This window comes from Uncinocarpus reesii, genomic scaffold (genome assembly GCF_000003515.1).
Source record: "Uncinocarpus reesii 1704 scaffold_2 genomic scaffold, whole genome shotgun sequence".
Lineage (NCBI taxonomy): Eukaryota > Fungi > Ascomycota > Eurotiomycetes > Onygenales > Onygenaceae > Uncinocarpus > Uncinocarpus reesii.
In genome coordinates, this window is record NW_003052499.1 from 1,431,062 (window position 1) to 1,446,762 (window position 15,701).

Consider the following 15,701-nt stretch of genomic DNA (forward strand, 5'->3'; position numbering starts at 1 on the left):
TCTGCTTATGTAACTGCCCTTTGACTCCCCGCCAAACATCAGCGCATCTCAAGCGACCGACCGGCAAGCAAACGCGATCAAGCTACGTCTGGAGAGGCCAATGCGAAACATCACGGTTCCCGGTACGTAGCTTTGCATTTCTTATATTTCCTTGCAAGCTGGCGTGTTTGCCGTTTCTCAATGCTATGCCATTCTAAGTGCAATGCCTGTGCTCCATGGGGCTTCAAATCCAGAGCTGGATGATTCCAGGTTGTGATATTAGACTACATCTAGATGTATTCCCGTTTTTTATGCCGCTTCCATCTGCTTGATTGAACACCCGGATGGAGATTTACGGTGCTCCATCTTTGTTCATCAAAGACTGAATCCAAGGCGGTGGTCCTACAGGTACTAGGAAGCTACGCCGACAAGTTTTCTCCTACGTTCCGCTCCAATATTCACATTCCGATACCCTGTGTTTGAACTGCATCTTCATTAGAGATGTCTATCCCCACTTCAATCGCTCCCGTAACGGAACGGTTTTGTTATGCCGATAAAAGTTCGCTGCAGGATGTGTCCGTGTATATGCCTCGTCCGTTGCCAGAGAAGCAATCTGAGATCGGATATTGGGTAATGTATGCAAGCAACTCTCATCCACTTCTATCCGGATTCTACCAACTCGGCTCACAGATTGGCTAAGCTATATACACGGCGGTGCATGGCGGGATCCGGAGATTTTGGCTCCTACTTTCGACACAACTAGACAGATATTATGTGACGGCGATCCGCGCATTGCTTCTGACATAATTGCTTATGCTTCGATTAATTATCGTCTCACAAGCCATCCGAATTTCCCTCAGGACCCTCTATCCGTCGAGCCAACGAAGTACAGAAACGCTAAACACCCAGATCATCTGGACGATGTTGTGCATGCTCTTGCTTTTCTTCAAGCCAAATATTCATTTGGTCAAAGATATATATTGGTCGGGCACAGCTGTGGAGCAACGCTAGCATTTCAAACCGTGATGAAGAGTATTACAGGCGTCGTGTGTGCTGAATTGGCGCAGCCACTGGCAATTGTCGGAGTGTCTGGGATCTATGATTTACGTCTCCTTCGCGATACTCACGAGCATCCTGCTTATCAGCAATTTACCGAGGACGCCTTTGGTGGAGACGAAGAGATTTGGGACCGCGTGTCACCAGCCAAAGTCCAACACGGGGGAGTTGTTGAGGGTTGGAGCGCTGGTAAATTGGCGATGCTCGCCAGCTCAAACGGCGATGAGCTCGTCGATCCGCCGCAACTCAAGGCTATGGCTGAGGTTCTCGACCAGTGGAAAACCCACGACGGCCCAGATGGAAGAGAAGTGCTGATCATTGATGATTTGGAAGAATCACATGATGATATATGGAAGAATGGCGTGGAATTGGCGAAGGTTATATCCAAGACGATCGAAGCTTTACAAAGGAAATGACCGCATCCCATCAACACCGGCTCTATCACTCTTTGTCGCTATGGTCCCCGTTTATTTGCATCATGGAGTGTCATCCAATCGATCAATCATCTTCTACTCTGTATTCAACATACCGCTCACAAATCAAACGGCTTTTACATGAAAAATGCACAGCGCGATTTCACGTTTCTGAAAATATCATCCCACCAGTATTGTGACATCTCGTCATGGCTTTTTTCAGGTATCTGATCCCACAGCCAACATAGAAACCTCTCCGCATCTCTCAATGTTAGCGTTCCAAGCGATTTGCTCAGGTCATGCAAGATACCGGCAACAAGATCTCGTTGGCCAACGTGTTCAGGTTCCATCGCCGCCTCTACGCCTGCAACAAAAATTGGCCAAGCGAGAACTTTTCCCAACGACCGATTAGTTTTCTCAACGGATTGTAAGCGGTCAAACAGAATCTGCCTCGCGACGGCTTGAATCTCCTGGACCGTTACATAAGATGTTATTGACTTTGACAAGCCTAATCCACATGGCATTCTCAACACCCTTTCCGGGAAATCCAGAGCAAGGCTGCGAATAGCGTACAACAAGACAGCTGCCGAGTACACACTTGCTATTAGGACCCAGTCATCCTTGGTCGGTCGGATGAATCCAGATCTAACCTCGCCTATCAAGTCATCGGCTGCCGTCTCTGAATAATAAGTAGACATTTTAGCTGCCCATTCAGGCACTGAGAATGATAAGATATTTTGGATGATGGCTTGAGCAGTGCTTTGGGTTGCAACATGAGTGTCGATGACGGAATGATGGCGGAGCGCACGGATATTGTTTATTTGAACGATCGCATCAAGCAGCTCGTTTGGGCATAATACGCAAGTTTCGAAGCCATCCTGGAATGAATCTGGTATTAGGGCACGATACCCCAACTGTCGGGTAGCCTCGTCAATGGATAAAGGCGGACTTGTTGTTGCGCTCATGATATCAGTCCTATGTGGAAATGTAAATCAGCATGGCGGTTCGCAGGTTAGGGGGAATAAAGGATGAACTTGCAGCATGAAATAGGCCAGAGTGGCTTTCAAACCTGGGTTCTGCAGGGAAACGGATCTGAGGCCACCACGGAGATCAATGATTTTCTTCGCCCCTTCGAAATGGGGCCACCACTCTCCCGTGGCTGATTGCTGCATCTAATGATGAGTTAGCAGGCAAAGCAGCAAGAAAGTGTCAAAGGCGGTGATTCGAGGATCAGGAACTCACCTCAGCCAGAAAAAGGGCGAGGACACAGACCAAAGTGTCATCGCTTAATCGAGCCTGAGGGTTTAAGAGGTCCTTTGTGAGTGATTTGAAGGTTCGGTCTTTATACTGATAAACCTCCCTGCTGAATTCAATCTGCCCTTTTGACTGGGACCGCACGGCTTTGTGAATTGCAACTACCGCGATCAAGATTTGCCAGAGAAGATGGGTGGTGTCATCTTGCCAACTAGTAGGGTCCATGGCATGGAGACATGGGCGGTATATTATTGGATTTAGATCCGGGTATATGAAATTGTCGACTTTTGAGAGCGCAAGGCCGCAGCATACAAGTTAGCCAGCATCACACACAGTAAATGGGGCCACTGGAAGTCAAGCTTACAATACCACAGGGTGCGCACAATCAACTTTACGTCTGGAGGGTAGAAGATGGTAATATCTGAAGCAATACTATCTGAGCTGGATTTCAGGCCTGTAACCCTATGACTTAGCCACAGTCAGAATCTAGAGAGGGCGTTGGATTCAAGTCCATACCTCTGATTTTGGATAGTTGAAGCTTGCTCGCCTTATCTTCATGTACGACAGGGGTATCTTCCGCAACAAGTAGCTTAGGCCTTCCTTTCTTCCTGGCTTTCCGTTCGAATGGGGCAACGTTTTGCTCTCCGAGATACTGGTTCTGGTTGCCACCTCCCTGTAGCCATACTAGGGGCTTCTTGGTGCCATATCCAGGGCATTCGAAGCCTTTGGAGATACATTTCCTGCAGGCCGGTTTTGTAGAATCGCAGCGAAGCCTCCGTTTGCGACAGGTTTGGCACTGTGGTTGATGTTGGGCGTTGGGCGATGATTTGGTTTCACCCATGGTGCTCAACAAGAATACACGAAGGCTATCACTATCTAGTTACCAAAGCAAAAGAGATCCGAGGCCTTTTAGCACAAAGCGTAGTTGGATGTTCAACATCTTGTCTTTAATCGCCTGGTCAGGTCCAAAAATAGGGTACTCCCACTGCCAGCTGAAGACTACGTTGGAATCTCCATTTGGCTTAAGCGCACGGCGCCCGAGGGAGCCAATGAAAGTTGCAAGGCAAACAATCATTGGACTCAAGGCGTCCGTCAGGTCACTCAGGCTTGCACAGCCAGGCTTCCAGAGAGAGCAGTGGAGCTTAGATAACATCCTTCGCCATGCAAACTGGAGTGCTCTGCAATTGCCTGGTCAGCCTGGACCGGTTACCAAGCTAATCGAACAGAGCGATCCTCTCATCGCCATCTCTGGCACTTGAGCCCTTAACTAATAGTTAGCGAGTGATTCCGATGTTGGTCCCCCAAGGTCCCCAGGCGAACCTTGGCTGGAGGAGCAGAAGCAAATATTAGACAGCCTTTTCGTCCCATCTTTTTCGTTTCTTTTCATCTCTCGATTTCGATGCGCAGAAACAATCTTGATCCTTCTCCCTTTTTGGTATTGTTGCGATCATTCTCGATGAGTTGATGGCCAGCCCGGCTGTTGTGGGATTAATTAATCAACCATTATCCACCCTGAGATTATCGCCGGTCATGTCGACAGGCATTCACCACCAGCGCATGGGTCGCCGAAAACAAAAGAGTGACATCGCTCTTTTGCTGCCCAAACTCTCTCCTCGGTCCATCTCTTCATCTCGGGTGAGCGGACGGGGACCAAGTTTGGTGAAATGACGAATCGCCTTGGTTTTGCTTGGGACAGGCTTAATCCTCGTCCTTTGAAGCATCCTCACCCCTGCAACATGCCCTTTTGTCTTCTAGAAGCCTGCAGGCCCTTCCCCGCCATCAGGCCTGCGTGTGGAGTTCTTTGATCGCCACGGAACACTTCCCCAGATTGTGTCGCATTTTGCTCGTGAGAAGAGACAAGAGACACCGGGTTGACCCATGGAACAACCGACCGACTTCAGCCGATCCGGCAGACAGCTGTGTGTTCCATGGCCTCCAGGTGGTTTCACGGCTGCCAAACAGCCATGAAGCATTTCTGCAGAGATGCGTTCGGTCCTCTGTTGTCGCTATTGAAAACTCCTCAGGTTCCGATGTGGCGCCATCCTGCCCTTAACTAGCTCCAAACCGATCGGCCCTGAGAATCGATCTCCTAGATGGCTTCTGGTGTCGCGACCACTGACTAGTCTCCCTGGAGACTGGAGTCCCTGGGGGTCTTTTCAACGGCTATCTCCGGGCTTGATCCCTGGCACCTGCGTGTGTGATCGCCAGAAGTGAGCTATTATTTGTCGCCGTCTCACGAATACGGATGCACCAGCGATCAAGTGCTGCAAAGGATTGCGATGCCCTGAAGAATTATAATGGACCCGGATTTCGAAAAAGAGAGCCAAAAGTGAGCCGCAGAGACAGTGCTGTTGCTGGTTGGATTTCCAGGCTTGACTCTTGAGGTGGCACTGCAACGCCCAGCCAAGATCGGAATCGCAGCAAATTTAGTCGTGATTCTCGTCAAACCGCCAAAACACTTGTTCAAACACGGCCTGGAATCTTATCCTCGCACATTAAAACCCCACTCGACTTGATCTTCCCTTCTTTGTCTCTGCAGAATCTGCTCTCCTTCACTCTTGTGTGCTTGGAGACAAAACCAATTTGGAAGCAAAGCAACAACCCGCCTGTTTGCCACTCATGGCTTGTTCCACAACTTCCGGTCATGGCGATCATGACAACCACGACCACGGAAAAAGCAGTGGTGCTGGATGCTGTGCTGGGGATGCAAAGGCGACGCGTTCTGGCTGCTGTGCTGGTCCAGACCCAGCGTCTGCCGCGGGCTCACTGGCTTTTGAGCAATGCTGCCAGGACCCAAGCGTTGAGAAATGTGATAGTCTGTGCCTCTTCATCTGTCTTGTTCTTGCAAGTAATCGCCTCTGACTGGTCGCTGCATTGCAGAAAGCTGCATCGAAGGTGTCGCAGCATATGAATGCCAAAAGGCCTGTGAAAGTGAAAGAAGCAACGGTAAATTCGCACCTGCATTTCTAGCCTCTTATCTTCTCCTCCCAGGTTAATGCTGCTCTGCTGACATGGAGACTTATCGCAATAGTGTCCTCCTTCGAAGCAGGAAGGGAAAAGCTCATGAGCGAGCATGTTCATGAACACGACGACGAGGGCAAGCATCAGAATCTACCATGCAAGAGCCATCTTCACGCCGCCTTTGAGCGCTACAATTCGTACCTCGAATCTGCTCGATGCATTTGCCGAAGTGTCTTGACGACTCAAACGGAAGCCTGCTGCCCGCGACAGCCATCCAAGCTCTCCCTCTTTGGCACGAAGAAAGGTCCTCGCTCTCTTCATAGTCAGAAAGACAAATTGGCCGCACTGGAGGAAACCCGGGGATTGCTGACTTCCAACGGACACGACCACGACCATGATCACGACCACGACCACGACCATGACCACGACCACGACCATGACCATGGCCATAGCCACGGGGATTCAGGTTGCTGCGCAGACGATCACGGATGCAAACCTCACGATAATGCCATCATTACTGGTGAGCCTGTTGATATTGAAAAGGCTGCTGGCCATGAGCATGTCATGCTCTCCGTCAGCGGCATGACTTGCTCCGGTTGCGGAAATAAAATGGCCAAAACTCTTCGAGAAACCCCCGGAGTCTTGAATGTCCGCGTCAATTTCGTCATGGGCAGTGCCGACTTCGATTTAAATAGCCACATAATCGAGGTGGAGGAATTGATTCGCCGCGTCACGAGGGCAACTGGATTCCAATGCTCCAGGCTTGCAAGTAACGACCAGTATATCGATGTGCTAATGCCAAAAGAAGCAATTGCCCAAGTTTCAGAGGATATGCCTCATGGAGTTGTTGATGTTACAGCCCTTGGAAAGAAAGCGGCTCGAATCACATACGACCCGATGGTGATTGGCGCCAGGACTTTGCTTGATTCGTTGGGCCATTTCTCCAGGGGCCTTGCACCGCCCAACTATCAGGATCCTACTGCTACTGCTGAAAGGCGAAGACTGAACGATATGTTGATCAAGACCGTTGTGTCTGCCGTCTTTACAATTCCGGTCGCTGTTCTTGCTTGGGGCCACACTCTCGTTCATAGTGATATCAAAGCGTATGTTTCGCTTGCGTTGGCCACGGTCGTCCAGGCCGTGGCAATCCCAGAGTTTTATATTCCGGCCATCTCTTCTCTGGTCTACAGTCGTACTATCGAAATGGACATGCTAGTTGTCATCAGCATCACTGCTGCGTATGTTTATTCGGTGGTCGCATTTGGGTTTGATGTTGCGCGAAAGCCCCTTGAAACCGAGGAATTTTTTGAGACTAGTACTCTACTTATCACCTTGGTCCTCTTTGGCCGGTTGGTTGCTGCTTATGCCCGACGGAGGGCCGTTGCTGCCGTCTCTACAAGGTCCCTCCAACCCACCATCGCCAACCTGCTCGAAGGAAATGAACACAGAGAAGTGGATGTCCGACTTCTTCAGTTTGGAGATAGCTTCTTGGTCATGCCACATACCAAGGTGCCAACAGACGGCAAAATCATCGATGGCTCAAGCGAGGTTGATGAGTCCATGTTAACTGGCGAGAGTTTGCCAGTTCCCAAATCCGTTGGGATGTCCGTGATTGCGGGCACTATCAATGGTTCTGGAATTCTCAAATGTCGCTTGACACGCCTTCCTGGAAAAAACACCGTCACTGACATTGCTGGACTGGTAGAAGAAGCGTCAAACACGAAGCCGAAGGTGCAAAATCTGGCAGATCGAGTTGCTGGATGGTTTGTTCCAATTGTCTCAGCGGTTGCGGTTATCGTTTTCATCACTTGGATCGTCGTGTGCATCAAACTTCGGAACGCAGCCGCCGGTAATGCTGTCGGAACCGCCATCACGTATGCAATTGCGGTTTTTGCCGTTTCATGCCCTTGTGCCCTTGGTTTGGCTGTTCCCATGGTCCTCGTTGTTGCTGGAGGTGTTGCAGCAAGAGGTGGAGTCGTCATCAAATCTGGCGATTCTACTGAAAGGGCTCACAGGTTAACCGACGTTGTTTTTGATAAAACCGGAACCATCACCACGGGTGAACTTGACGTTCTAGCGGTGGAGGTATTATCGGGTGATCGTCAAGAAATCCTCTCCATGGCCAAGGCTCTCGTCTCCGACAACAAACACCCTGTTTCTGTTTCTGTCGCGAAGTACTTGGAGACTGAGACTGCCGACCAACGCCTTGAAAACATACGTTCCGTTCCGGGGGCTGGGGTTGAAGCCAATCTCGGCCCAGCTTTGCTACGCGCTGGCAATCCACGCTGGTTGCAGGTCGAACAGGATCCCGCAGTTGTTCGCATTGTTCAACAATGCATGACTCCACTTTGCATCAGTATTGACGGTGAACTAGTAGCATTGTTTGGCCTAAAGAGCAATCTACGCCCCGAAGTGAGATCCGTCATCGAAAAACTCCGGACCAGGAATGTGTCTCTACATATCGTTAGTGGTGATGAGCGAAAGGCTGTGGAAGACGTTGCTGCGTCGGTTGGGATTCCCAAGGAGAATGTAGCGGCTCGCAAAACTCCAGCTGAGAAGCGGACTTATGTCAAGAACCTCATGGATCAAGGGAAAATTGTTCTCTTTTGCGGTGACGGTACCAACGATGCGGTTGCAATTGCTCAGGCGGATGTTGGTGTTCAAATCGGCGCATCATCCGATGTTACCCGTGCGACAGCCGATGTCGTCCTCCTATCCGGGCTAGAAGGCCTTGTCTTCCTCCTAGACGTGTCCACCGCAGCTTTCAGGCGAATTCTTTTCAATTTCTTCTGGGCTGCTGTGTACAACGTGTTCGCGATTTTGCTCGCGGGTGGTGCATTTGTCAAGGTCCGCATTCCTCCCGCATACGCAGGCCTGGGCGAAATCGTGAGTGTCCTACCGGTGATTATTGCGGCGCTCAGCATGGCAAATATGAAGCGATCTCGTTTGATGTAAGGCGGGAGGGTTTCTGCAAGGATATGAACGAATGAATATGGGCCCATCTCGGAAATTACAGCTACATCTAAAATCTCTCATGGATACAAAGTAGATACTCTGGTATTTGATTAATATAAACTTGGTTATCTATGAGATGCATTCAATTCGTTGGGTTTTTGTTCCTGGTTAACATCTAGTTACACTTCTGCTCATTCACAAGGGACAAGAGCTGTGGGCGCTTCTCTAGCCAGCAGCTCTACCTCAACCAAATGGACCATTCAACTGCAAGTGAGTCGTAGTCAGTTTTGCTTATGCTTCCTCCACTGCCGGTGGCTCCGCTCGTTGGGATGCACCCGATGCCAATGACGTCGAAGGACTGATCCAAGTCTCACACGCCTCGAAGACTGGGTTTGAATATTCAACCCGGAAAATCCTGAAGGACCAGGCAAGTCTGGCCTGAATAATTTTGGATTTGAGGTTAAACCTGGGAGCCATCGCGCTGGAACTGCGTGCTGTGCCGGTTTTGATACTCAACTCTAATCGCTGCTATTTATTTCCTTGAAAGCCCAAAATTTTGACCAAGGGACCTAATCGTTTTTTCTGAGATGGGCAGACAATTCTCTTTGATCCGGTAAACTAATTTTGCAAAGAAAAAAAAAGCGTTGTCTACTATGAAAGAAGCTTTCGCATCGATCTCCGGAGACAGAATCAAGGTCTCCATTCAGGAATCTCCCATCCCAACCCCCAATGAACACCAGGTGGTTATCCGCGTCAAGGCCGCGGGCCTCAATCCAAAGGATTGGAAATACCTGACAGAGACGCCCACAGACCAGGGTGACGATGTGGCCGGCTACGTGCACGCGGTGGGCAGCAAAGTGACCGAGTTCAAACCCGGTGATAGGGTCGCTGCATTTCATCAGATGGGGGCCGCGCATGGTGGATACGCCGAATATTCGCTGGCGTGGGCGTACACGACCTTCCATCTGCCGGAACAGACGTCGTTTGAAGGTAAGACAAAAAAAAAAAAGCATCTCTGCTGAGCATTCGTGCGTTTTCAGATAGGTGAAGGGAGCTGAGAAAAGTTCGTTCCGTAGAAGCTGCAACGATTCCGCTGGCGGCCATGACAGCGGCCCTAGGGCTCTATCAAGACCTTGGGTTGCCTTTGCCGTGGAATCCCGCGCGCACCAGCATTCCGCTTATCGTTTACGGCGGCGGGTCCGCGGTCGGATCGTTCGTTATCAAGCTGGCTAGGCTATCTAACATCCACCCGATCATCGCTGTCGCAGGCAAGGGAACCCCGCAAATTGAACCGCTGCTGGATAAATCCAAAGGCGACACAACAATCGACTACCGCGATGGTGACGAAGCTGTCGTCGCGGCATTCAATAAAGCCCTGAACGGCAAGAAGATTGAATATGCGTTTGATGCTATAAGCGAGCATAACAGCTACATCAACATTGGACACGTTCTGGATCCGCAAAAGGGGAAGATTGCGGTTATTCTGCCGTGGCAGCAGTATGACAAGATGCCTGTTGATGTCAAGCCAAAGCTGACGTTTGTTGCTACTGTGCACGAGGATGGAAATCAGTATCAGCCCGTGGAGAAGGTAGGTCCGGTGGGGGATAAAGAGTTCGGGATGGTATTTTTCAGGTTCTTTGGGCGTGGATTAGCGGAGGGTTGGTTCAAGGGCCATCAATATCGGCTGACGGAGAAAGGGTTGGAGGGACTGGAGAGTGCGCTGACTGCTTTGAAGGAGGGCAAAGTAAGTGCATTTAAGTACGTGGTTAGGATTGCTGACACGCCCGGTTTGGGAGGCAAGTAATAAGTAAAGGACCGGAAAGGAATAATAACTTCAATAGTATGCTAAGAGAAAAAGAAAAAAGGATCATTATGTGTTTATGGGTTATCATTTTGCAAAACATGGAAGATCATATAAACAGACCGTGTAAGCGCCGGGCGTACGAGATCGAATTAAGACATTCGACAAAACTCCAACACACTTTTCCAGTACAGGTGCAGGACAAATTAAAAACAAACTCCCAAACTGACCTTGCAACCAACGCCCATTTGGACCAATGCTCCTCCCCATGAAGTGAGATGTCGACAATCCCAATCGTACTTGTTGGATTACGCACCAACGTCCATCCGGCCATTATCGGCTGCGGTTTGCGCTCTTTGGGGATCCAGCGCCATCCCCTCATCCCCCAGATCGTCCTCGTCTTCTTCATCCTCTTCCTCCTCCTCCTTGTCCTCGATATACTGACATTCCATTCCCACTCTCCTTAACCTTGCTTTAATCTCATCCCTTTTTCTATCCTGCCATCTCGCCAACGCGGCACTAGCGTGGACTCGAAATCCAAAGACCTTGGGTTCGTATCGGCGGAGCGACTTTTCCGGTATTAAGCACGGATAAACCTGGAAGAGGATATTGTGAAAAGAAGTTCCAAAGTAAGCACCGTCAATTGAGGCGTGCCGGGCGGATTTGGGGTTATATATGTCTTCGCATTTGGCGCAGTAGAGCTTGACTGGCTTCACACCGGCGACATCGGTGAGGCCCATTGGTAGGAGGGGATGTTGTTCACACATGACGCGCGGACACTTGCCAAAGTCGGCGCTTTTGTATTTTTCAAGCTGGAGCTCCTGATTAGCATGGGCATCGGCTTGTGCTGGGAGAAACAGCGTACCATTTTAGCGAGTCCACGGGTGGTGACGATATACCGGGCATGCACCAAGCCGTACAGATGCCGGGCAGATTTCTCAATTTGCTCCCTCGTGTCATCATCGGCGTCCAGGTCAAACACATCCGTCACTAGATCCAAAGCATACTGGTAAAAGTCCACTTCACTGTTCAATCCAGTCAAGTTGAACCGGTCGATGAGATATTCTTCGTCGATTTCGCAAAAGTATTCGTTTCCCCGCGAAGATATGAACTAGACGCAGTCAATCTATCGGTTAGCCCAATTAAAAGAAGACCAGCGCATCCGGAAAGCACCGTATGTCTCAAAGCAAAAGAAAACACAAGTAACCTGTGTGCAAGACGTGACATTGGGGCATTTCACAGTCCCATTGGCAATTCCAGCGGTGTCGTCGCTGCGTAGAAGTTTTCCCGCTTCAAGTCCACCGCGTGCACCGCCCCTGTAAGACGCCTAGGAAATCAAGATATCAATCGTACTCACCCAATCTCTCCAGAAACTTGTGTAATCGCTATCTGACTCTGTATTGAAGTCTTCCATGGCTCCCTGCCACTTTTCAAGTGGGAGCACTGGCTGGCGGAGAAGCCGGGGGGTTCAGGCCTGTGCAGTCTCTGTGTCTTGGTCAAAGTTGCAGCCTATCAGGAGGTATGGGAGAAGGGGCTTCGCGATTCCCGTCGTCGCTGGTGGTCGCTAGGCGTGCCGTGAGGGATTGTGGTTCGGATTGCCAAACGAACTGCTCGCCAGTCGGAATACTTGGCGCATCATCTCGAGCCAAACCGATAGTCTAGCGCGGGGCACAGCCTGCAAATCGCCACCAACGTCGAGGACATCTATAGATTGAACAGGATGCATTGAGGATATATATATATCTACTAAAGGGTAGAGAGCTTAATAACTATTTAAACTGAAATGGCTAACTATATACTCTGCATTAACGTATCCAAACTCGCCAGGAAATGTCAATTCGTGAGATGATATAAGAAAATGGGATCAAAAGAGGGTGTAGTAAAACTGAAGTATATCAGGAGACCGCTACCGCCGTGCCCGGTCGCACTCTTCAAGGAATTTGTAAATCCCTTCAAAACCGCCAAAATCAGATCCTGCGCTGTGACTGGCCGCTTCCAGCACGTCAGGGAAGAACGCTCGGTCTCCAAGGTCGCTGATATCCATACTCGAGTATCCCGAGTGCGTCCGAGTCCAGGGATTCTTCTCTATACTGGATATATACTGGTAGTCTCCGCAATTGCTACTGGTGGATGGCCGCGTGGCATCAGAGAGCATCATTTGGCGCCAATCGACCTTGTCGGGCATTGCCACGGGTGGATCGTAGACGGAGAAAAGATCAGCCTCGGACTCTTGGTGGCTGGGAGCAAACGGGAAAAGAAGCGCCATGTCAGTGCCGTTTCGTGCTTCGAAATCTGAATCCTGATGGATGATTCCACGCTGAACGCCAACCTCGACGCATAAGCGCTCAACCGTTTCTGCATCGCATCCAGGGAAACGAACACGAATCGTCGACTGACTTTGTAGCGAAACCGGAAGGTCTCCCAAAGTAGAAAGCTTCTTCAGATCGTTGAGAACGGCGGCAAACTCCTTCAAAGCGCGCGCGAAATCCACAGAGAGCAAGTCCATCAAAGTGGGTGTGTTCAAATTGATCCCTTCATAGATTTGGGAGACGGAAGACGCTTGCGTCTGCTCAAGACAGCCAAAAGCAGTTATAACCGGTGGCAGTTTAAAATCTATAGACGAGCCAGGAGCAACACGAGGGACCGCATTCATTTTGCGCCCCGCCTCCTGCTGCAAGGCGGTAACCGTCTTGTATCTCTTGCAGCCCGTTTTCTTATCGATACCATCGAATCTGGCCCTTTGTCCAGAAAGCCAGAAAGCCCGGACTCCCGCGGATACATTGTGTACGACCTGGGCTGGGCAAGTAGGACCGTTTGAGAAATATCTCGCTCCGCCAACGCGACCGGCTCCAACCGCATATCCACCGGCGGTCCGACAAAATGCGCCGCCAGTGAGATTTGGCCTGAGTGTTGAAGCAAAGGGAGCCCGCGTCGTCAAGCGGTTTACCGCAGTGCCAATTTTGGACGACCTGACCGATCCGGTGGCGAAGCGTCGTGAAATGTGAAATGTAGAAAAGCGCCGACTTTGGTTTTGGCGAATTGCGGCGATGCGATTGATAGGTTGCCGGTGTTGTATGCGCGCGTATACGGGCTGGAGTTGAGAATTAATGGCTTGGGCTGGCTCTGGCAGTCGTGCCCGAACAGTCCGGGATGCTTCTCGAAGGCAAACCTGTGAGACGGTTAGATCCCGGATACACGAGTTGGGGTTCAGAGAAACATTACCTGGCTGCTCGCCAGACCTTTGGCAGCAGCTGGAACCCGTTCGGCGCCATAACTGCAACTGCCTTGGTCCGGTGTCGAATAATATCAGATCCGATCAAGCGCTCAAAGTCGATTGTTGCCTTGAAGATGGTGGCGGAGCGGCGGAGGGGGACAAAATGACCTCAGCTGTGGCGCAGCACTAGGGTCAATATTTGTCCGTCCCCGGAGTGTTATATAAGCTGCTGGCTGGATTTCGACACGGTTGATGGAGTTGAATGAACAGCAGTCCCGAACGTTGCCTTTGGTTCTTTCTTGAAGGGACAGCAAAGAGCAATGTCGTCTGGCTTTGTTTCAGGGGATACAACGGAGTATACTCCGGCGAATGATGGGGAATGGCAGAAGGTGAAACAAGAGCTTGAAGCATCGCGGAAACGTAGAGCAGAGCAACAGGGGACGCAGGAGGGGGGGAAGAGTCTCTACGATATTCTTCAGCAGAATAAAGGTACGAGCAAAAGAGAAACAAGCAAAACCGGGGCTTTTGTGGCTAACTACATGGTATTTCCCATTGGTTGCGAATCTCAGCGGCAAAACAAGAAGCGTTTGAGGAATCAATCCGGCTGAAGAACCAATTTCGAGCTCTCGATGAAGATGAAGTTGAATTTCTAGACTCGTTGCTGGAGTCAACTCGCGCCAAAGAGGCTGCTGTACAGAAGGAAACAATGGAGCAATTGGAATTATTTCATCGCCAACGGGAAGAAGCAGAGAAGAAAGCATTTCTTGAGGAAAACGGCCCAGATCACCCGAGTGGCGGGCTAGCCACTGAAGAGGAGCAGTGGGTGATCTCGAATAAGAAACGGAGACGGGCTAAAGAGAATGATACTCTTCAAGGGGTGAAGCTCCGAAAGTCGTCTACCACCACTAGCCTACCCCCCGCCAGTCAAAGGGCCACGGCAGCCCCCGGTGTCAAGATCGTCGCGGCGTCAGACCCGCAGGCCAAAGAAGGATCTCACTGTGGCGGCAACGATGCTTCAAAGCTAATCGAGCCGCAGGAAAATGCAGCCTCACTGAAAGCGCCGATTGGAACAAAGCCTGCCGCGGCAGTATCTTCAGCTCTTGGGTTGGGCGCATATAGCTCTGATGACGATTGATCATGGAGCCACTCCTCTATTTTTACCCGCAGTTTACGGCTCCGGATCGAGCATGGACTGTATATATGGAACATTGATGAAGCTGGCTAGCCTGAAGTGCGGTCCTTTGCGCTACCATGGAGACTGTTCCCAGCCGTTGGACGATTTTTGAAGGGAGTAATTCAAGATTTACTCACCGATCGGAGTTGTTATCCCTAGAGGATGTTCAAGAGGGTAGGGAATGAGGCGTTACTAAGCTCGGTATAGGACGAGCCTTTTCTAAAGAATGTGGCTGGCTGTACTCTCAGTATCGTCCCATCAGATTGCCGCGTAGGAAGATAATCTGCAAAACATAGATGCAGAGAGGCGGTACAGAATGGGAACTATTATAAAACATCTAGATTCATCTGATATTCAGCTACGCTAAAACAGTTGAACCATGCATCAACAGGTATATAACTAGCGGTTGCAGCGTAAGCCTGCAAGTGAATCGTAAGATAACAGCAAATTAGCACTATCATGCATCGTGACAATCAACCATGCTTGACCTTGACTACTTTATCGGAGTCGTCGACGTAAACGTTCAATCTTCGGCATGGAAGAATCAGCCGTGGTGTAACGCGCGTTCAAGACTCCGTGGTGAAGACTTACCGCTCTGGAACGAAATCCATGGTCATGGCATAGCCGGGTTTGATGACGCGGTGCTTCTCTGGAAGATCCTTTGTTGCAAAAGACTAGGGAACAGGGTTAGAATGCGGGCATATGGGAAGAGGGATGGTAGGATGGGCGAAAGGTTATATAGCTTACAACATCGTTGGTGACATCCTCAGTGAGTTTCTTTCCCAACAACTTTGCGGCCCAGGCAGCCTGGTCGTTCTCGCTGATTTCCGGGACGACGAGGGGCATGTTGCGGGGTTGATCGTGATGGGTACGAATAGTAAACAGGTGTCGGGG

The 15,701-nt window shown here is 50.3% G+C and overlaps 8 protein-coding genes across 8 annotated transcripts; 4 read left to right on the forward strand and 4 right to left on the reverse strand.

Annotated features, from left to right (window-relative positions):
• Positions 1-480: 480 nt before the first annotated feature.
• Positions 481-1,451, forward strand: UREG_03446 (uncharacterized protein; the record flags this gene model as incomplete). The annotated part of the gene is made up of 2 exons (XM_002543883.1): positions 481-614; positions 743-1,451. 2 exons carry the CDS (start codon positions 481-483, stop codon positions 1,449-1,451), a joined length of 843 nt encoding a protein of 280 aa, XP_002543929.1.
• Positions 1,452-2,440: 989 nt separating this feature from the next.
• On the reverse strand, positions 2,441-3,543 carry UREG_03447 (uncharacterized protein; the record flags this gene model as incomplete). The annotated part of the gene is made up of 4 exons (XM_002543884.1): positions 2,441-2,620; positions 2,691-2,863; positions 3,067-3,156; positions 3,219-3,543. 4 exons carry the CDS (start codon positions 3,541-3,543, stop codon positions 2,441-2,443), a joined length of 768 nt encoding a protein of 255 aa, XP_002543930.1.
• A 1,778-nt stretch (positions 3,544-5,321) lies between these two features.
• Positions 5,322-8,618, forward strand: UREG_03448 (uncharacterized protein; the record flags this gene model as incomplete). Its single annotated transcript, XM_002543885.1, has 2 exons — positions 5,322-5,517; positions 5,734-8,618. 2 exons carry the CDS (start codon positions 5,322-5,324, stop codon positions 8,616-8,618), a joined length of 3,081 nt encoding a protein of 1,026 aa, XP_002543931.1.
• A 653-nt stretch (positions 8,619-9,271) lies between these two features.
• On the forward strand, positions 9,272-10,153 carry UREG_03449 (uncharacterized protein; the record flags this gene model as incomplete). The annotated part of the gene is made up of 3 exons (XM_002543886.1): positions 9,272-9,608; positions 9,683-10,115; positions 10,150-10,153. 3 exons carry the CDS (start codon positions 9,272-9,274, stop codon positions 10,151-10,153), a joined length of 774 nt encoding a protein of 257 aa, XP_002543932.1.
• Positions 10,154-10,727: 574 nt separating this feature from the next.
• On the reverse strand, positions 10,728-11,646 carry UREG_03450 (casein kinase II beta subunit; the record flags this gene model as incomplete). The annotated part of the gene is made up of 3 exons (XM_002543887.1): positions 10,728-11,231; positions 11,285-11,530; positions 11,593-11,646. The coding sequence occupies 3 exons, from the start codon at positions 11,644-11,646 to the stop codon at positions 10,728-10,730; spliced, it is 804 nt and encodes a 267-aa protein (XP_002543933.1).
• A 679-nt stretch (positions 11,647-12,325) lies between these two features.
• On the reverse strand, positions 12,326-13,691 carry UREG_03451 (uncharacterized protein; the record flags this gene model as incomplete). The annotated part of the gene is made up of 2 exons (XM_002543888.1): positions 12,326-13,588; positions 13,659-13,691. The coding sequence occupies 2 exons, from the start codon at positions 13,689-13,691 to the stop codon at positions 12,326-12,328; spliced, it is 1,296 nt and encodes a 431-aa protein (XP_002543934.1).
• A 262-nt stretch (positions 13,692-13,953) lies between these two features.
• UREG_03452 (uncharacterized protein) lies at positions 13,954-14,768 on the forward strand (the record flags this gene model as incomplete). Its single annotated transcript, XM_002543889.1, has 2 exons — positions 13,954-14,122; positions 14,203-14,768. The coding sequence occupies 2 exons, from the start codon at positions 13,954-13,956 to the stop codon at positions 14,766-14,768; spliced, it is 735 nt and encodes a 244-aa protein (XP_002543935.1).
• Positions 14,769-15,280: 512 nt separating this feature from the next.
• Positions 15,281-15,653, reverse strand: UREG_03453 (uncharacterized protein; the record flags this gene model as incomplete). Its single annotated transcript, XM_002543890.1, has 3 exons — positions 15,281-15,335; positions 15,399-15,481; positions 15,555-15,653. The coding sequence occupies 3 exons, from the start codon at positions 15,651-15,653 to the stop codon at positions 15,281-15,283; spliced, it is 237 nt and encodes a 78-aa protein (XP_002543936.1).
• Between the last annotated feature and the right edge of the window lie 48 nt (positions 15,654-15,701).